Here is a 5,229-nt window from a genome sequence, read left to right on the forward strand (position 1 = left end):
TCCCCCCCCGTTTCACCACGTTCATTGCGTATCATTATATTCTTTATCATAACTCACGCACATAACAACGACCACATTTAATTTAGATCCCCAATGAACAAACAGACAAACTGGATACATTCAATAGACTCTGTATAACCGTTTTACAGGCATTAATATTATAATATTCGTATACAGGGTAGACCAAAAGTTCTACCAATGCATTAACAATGATAGTTAATATTTTGATATACCCGGTATATTCACGATACTCGGAAAATAAAAATAAAATCACAGAGTGTCACAGAGTCACAGAGTTTATTCGGAACGTTAAGAATGACTTAGTAAATGCGCGAATGAACTATAATTTAAAATGAACTAAGCAAACGAAGACGGTTATACTTTCCCCTTCTGTTATTATTCAAATTGTATAATAAATTTTTATTAATAAATCAATTTGGGTTTCACTATTTCCATTAAAAATCTTCGATGCGTCATCTTATTTCGATCTGCAAATATTTTTCATTCGATTTGACATTTGAAATGTGTCACATGAAATTTTGTATTTATTTTCTCTGCAATCTGCTATTTTAATATTTAAATTTTAATGTGTACATATATATATGTGCAGTGTATACATATATATATATAATGTATACATATTAAGTATAATTATACACTAAGGTATGTGTATATACCATACTGTATACGTGGAGTCAACTTTTTTGATAACATCATGACGATTCGAACGAATCGTTAAAAAGGCAGAATTCTTAACTGGATTGAAAACGAAAAAAACTCGCAAGAATTTATAAGGGCTTAACCATTAGAATCGAAATTATGACTTCGATATGATATGACGAGGTTTGGTCGGAAGGTTTTTTCACTTGTTCTCTACGGTATTTAAAAATCAGACTTAAATCTTGTAAGACATACCACAGGAGCGATGTCCATTTTATCTATAAATATGTTCTTAACGAGTTTATATATATATATAATCAAAGACACACAAAAATGAACGCTTGCTTCCAGTTAATCCTTAAGTCTGAAGAGATAAGCTTATCTTACGATAAAGTGTCAATATTATTTATACGTATCTCGATCGAACATCTCTTAATTCTTCGGATGGGATAAATAGCAGTACCATTTTTTTGTCTTATCTCCATAAATATTCATAAATAATTAAAATTTACACATCACGTAGTTAAGAGCATACATAACGAGCAATTCGCGTAATTCATGCGTATCGCTTAGATGTAGAATATAATAGATATAGGATAATTTTACGAATCCTTTGGAAAATCATCAATTATTTTTACTTTTCATTCACAATTCTTTCTCTTCGTGTATTATACCTGGGTCGAGTAAAGATTACTTAGTACAACAGTCTGTACTGTAGACTCTTGATTCGTACAAATATTTTTTTTTTCTTTTTGTTCAGATAAATTCCACTTCTTATTTGATTAGAAATTTGTGTCCTCTAGGCCGTATCTTTGAACGCAACTTCATTTACTTGTTTATCAGTAACTTTCGGGGCATATTGGTGTATACGTTTCATGGTACTTGTGCAACGAGCTGAGTGTATAATAATAATAAAAGACATTTTCTGAGCGTATTAGCCTAAGCAGGTATTTCGACTGAAAATTAAAAATATTACGGAGTAATTATACAATACGGGGTAGTTGTGCTTCGTAACAGGAAACAAAGTTGAGCAACTAAACTTTTTCCATAAATGCGATGGCCAATATAGGTATAATCAATTGTTATATGAGAAATCGCCAATGATAATGCTTAAAAACTTTTCGTATCAGGCAGTGATCATTTATACATGATCCAATATATATTATTAAATGTAATAATATACTTTGTCCTCTTTTTTTTTTTATAGGCATTGATTATTGTTTCTCATTCGAGACTTCGTGATTCTTCGGAATGACACTTCGGTCCTGGAAATTATTATTCTAGCTGTCTTTCAAGAGGAATTTTTTGTTTGTTATTGTGTGATATAACTTTGATGCATTAAGCGAGTGCTCTTATCCAGTGATAAGATGTTCTATAGTCTAGCTATACTCTGTCCGAATTACTTCGTTGTGTCGGTTCTATTTATTTTTTCTATTTCATAGTCGACTCTAGTACACTTTCCTGTTGGATTTATTGGACGAAATGATGTGCAGCGTAGAGAACTTGAGGTCGTTTAATGTTGCTTGATGTCTCTGATAAATTGTCAATTGGACATGACTCCATTTTTTCCTGGTACACTGATCGTTTAAGGTACTAGTGTAAGGCATGCCACATGGCTATAGCCTTTCTTGGTGCGTGTGTCACGTGAAGCCAGTGATCTCGGCCCTGGCTGCTTGCAGATTCTGCTGTTGATCCTGATCCTGGTCCTGAACCTGGTCCAACGATACAGGACCCGACGATAGCGTTGCCACCGATCAACTCGCTACTCGAGTCTAGGATGCATACCTACGAAAACAATGAATGATAGTATTATATGACCCAATGATTGTTGGTTATTGTATTACAGGTAGGAAATAAATTACTTCAATGGCAGAGGTCGCCAATGCTGATGCTGGAACATTAAATGAAAGGGCTTCGTTCCAGACAGGATTTCTGGTAGCCTTTCTGACAGCGGTTTTCTTTTTCTTGACTCTTTTGTCCCCTGAGAGTAGGTATACCTTTACGAATGGATCCAGGGTCTCTTTATCCTATGTAAGTTAAGAAAAAAAAAGCTTACTAAGGATTTTGCTAATTAAATAAAAGTAAGGATTCTTTAATTTGGTCTTTCTGAATACCTGAGGTGGAAATAAATTTCTGGCTTTGAGCATGACTACTGTTAGTCTTTCAGCACTAGGTAGGTAGGACAACGAGAGCAAGACTTCTTGCATCTCTTCTGGTGGTTTCTTTTCCCGTGCTATTTCGCCCCAAACTTCTACCGATGACGATGAAGATACTAACTCGAGCTCGTCCATAGCCACCCTTACAGAGCCCACCACGTCGTTCCTCGAAAAGCGATCGTAATCAAATACCTAGATAAAATTTTAAAAGGAATTTATCATGAGAAATTAAAAAAAAAATTAGACTCTGTTTACCTGTAAAACTAGGGTTTTGTCTTGTAGTTCTTCATGGCTGACAGGAAATTTAAAATGTTGATCGAAAAAGGGATTGGGGTTATTACGGTGAATTTGTGTCTGTCGTTTCCGTGAATCAACTTCAGGACTGAGAGTCAACTTGACGTAGGGATCGTTGAAGCCACCCTGATCACTTCCAGCTAGATCATGTGCTTCAATCAGATGAACATCAAGATCGGATCGATCAAAGTCATAGGTAAGTCGTAAATGTAGTCGGCCCAAGCTCTTTCCCGACCTATTACAGTTTCAATTATTTAGTAGATAGTCGGTCTAATGAAACGTATCAAAATTTCGTCCAAATAAACAAGGAATTAACCTGCGGGCACTGAGGAACAATGGTCCATCTCTTCGAGGATAGAGATCAGGCTGTAGTGATCCAAGTGGAGAAGCAGGTAGTGCAAATCCACCATCGCTGTTGAAAATTAATTGATTTTTCGATTTTTGAAACAGATTGCTCTGGCTAAGCAATGTAAAGAATTGAATGTACCTCACGGAGGTTCTAGGTGGAGGTATGAGTAAAGGTGAAAGACATCGTGCACCAGCTCTACCGGTAGGTAGACCACTGACTGCAGCTGAGCCACAGGAAGAGCTGGCAACTGTTGTCAATGAAGCCAAAGAGCTTTGGGAAGGCGAGGCAGTGCCACTCAGAGCTCCACTGTGGATACTTCCAGGACTTCCGGATCGAGCATCGAGAGATGCCGCCCTGGCCGGCGATGGTGATCTAAAAGAAGAAACAAAATGACTTAGCCCTTTTTCCACAGGACCAATTGACAATTCCATTCTTGTAAGAAACAACAAATATTTTACCAAGTTCAAAAATATCATAGGCTTACCTGGAGCTTCTGCTAGGAGGATACGAGGAGGCAGCGTGAAGTGGGTCATGGTGACGATGACGCCCATCCGGTCCATAGGCTCGGATTTGTGGCGAGGAACCTCGATGAACAGATGGGCTTGATGCACCTTCCAGAGAACTCTGGGAACTGACCGAAGGATTTCTTGCCAATACACGTCCGCCACCACCGCCACTTCCGGTACCACCTCCGCCTCCTCCAGGATAGCTGCGACTCTGATGCGGCAATCCAGACCCTAAAAAGAATTCAATAAGGTAAGTACACTTAAACCAATGACTCAGATCATTCAAGATATTCATTTCGTTAACAGTTACCAGGTTCGCCGATAATCGAAGATGGCTGTACGGCGTGCTGCTCTTTGGCGACGTTAAATTCCTGAAACAGTCAAATAAAAGTTTCAACAGACACGTACAAATCAGGATCATTTGAGATTCATTAAACAAAGTGTAGTCTGTGAAGCTCTATTGAAAAAAGGAAAAACTATTAACCTGAAAAGTGCAGAACTCCTGTAAACGACTTATTGAGTGACATTGAAATATAGGGAAGGATTTGAATGGCAGCCGTTCCTTGAGCGTTTCGCGTTCGGTGAGTAAACGGAATTTAAATTGCATGAACGAGGAAACGATAGAATTTTCTAACGTAATCGAGTTCCTCGAGCAACTTCGCTCTGATAATTGCGCCCTCCGTACTAATTATACAGCCAGTAACGTCATAATTGCATTTTCTGGTATTCTCTTCTCCCTTTAACAAAGTACTTGGAAGCCAATCTATCCTCTACGAGTTTGACCTCCGATTAAATATCAATTGTCGCGTCGATCGCGTTTTACCCCGAAAAAGTAATAATACATCTTTAATCAAAGTCGTGAGACAAGGTCATTCCAGAAACGTATATCTTTCTTCATTTTTCACATTCCTATCGACGAACCCTCCTCCTCCCCCTCCTCACGCCGCCACAGCAAGCTATCGGTTTTCCATTAAGAATTCGAATTTCGAGGCGAGGCATCCCTTATACCATCAACCTCGATACGTTTATAACACTTTTATAAATTATGATATCGGACTATCCTCGAGGCGTCTGCGAGTAAATATTAAAACTGGAGCACCCCGTTAAATTTCTCAAAATAATTTTGGACCTTGCTCAACTTCACGCCAGAGGGCAGATCGTTCCATCGATCTTTCGAAAGTCCCTCAAAGTCATCCCTTCTCTGGTTACCTTGACTTTCACTATCCGTAGAGTGTGTGCTCTAGTGTAAGAAGAGAAGAAGGGG

At 38.2% G+C, this 5,229-nt stretch overlaps 1 protein-coding gene across 8 annotated transcripts in view; it reads right to left on the reverse strand.

The window, feature by feature from the left end:
• Positions 1-6: 6 nt before the first annotated feature.
• LOC107274300 (synaptotagmin-5) overlaps positions 7-5,229 on the reverse strand; it is a 26,091-nt gene continuing 20,868 nt past the window's right edge. For 7 of the 8 annotated variants that reach the window (XM_015753307.2, XM_025091549.1, XM_025091550.1 and 4 more), the window contains 8 exons: positions 4,276-4,336; positions 3,944-4,196; positions 3,598-3,831; positions 3,427-3,522; positions 3,072-3,345; positions 2,775-3,008; positions 2,523-2,687; positions 7-2,445 (listed from right to left, as the gene is read on the reverse strand). In XM_015753307.2, the coding sequence (XP_015608793.1) occupies positions 2,254-2,445; positions 2,523-2,687; positions 2,775-3,008; positions 3,072-3,345; positions 3,427-3,522; positions 3,598-3,831; positions 3,944-4,196; positions 4,276-4,336 (1,509 nt within the window). In that variant the 3' untranslated portion in view covers positions 7-2,253. Of the gene's footprint in view, positions 2,446-2,522; positions 2,688-2,774; positions 3,009-3,071; positions 3,346-3,426; positions 3,523-3,597; positions 3,832-3,943; positions 4,197-4,275; positions 4,337-4,449; positions 5,222-5,229 lie in introns of those variants that run through there. The other variant, XM_015753311.2, reaches the window with a different exon arrangement.

The sequence above is a fragment of the Cephus cinctus genome, unplaced genomic scaffold (assembly GCF_000341935.2).
Source record: "Cephus cinctus unplaced genomic scaffold, Ccin1 Ccin1_scaffold2608, whole genome shotgun sequence".
Taxonomy (NCBI): Eukaryota; Metazoa; Arthropoda; class Insecta; order Hymenoptera; family Cephidae; genus Cephus; species Cephus cinctus.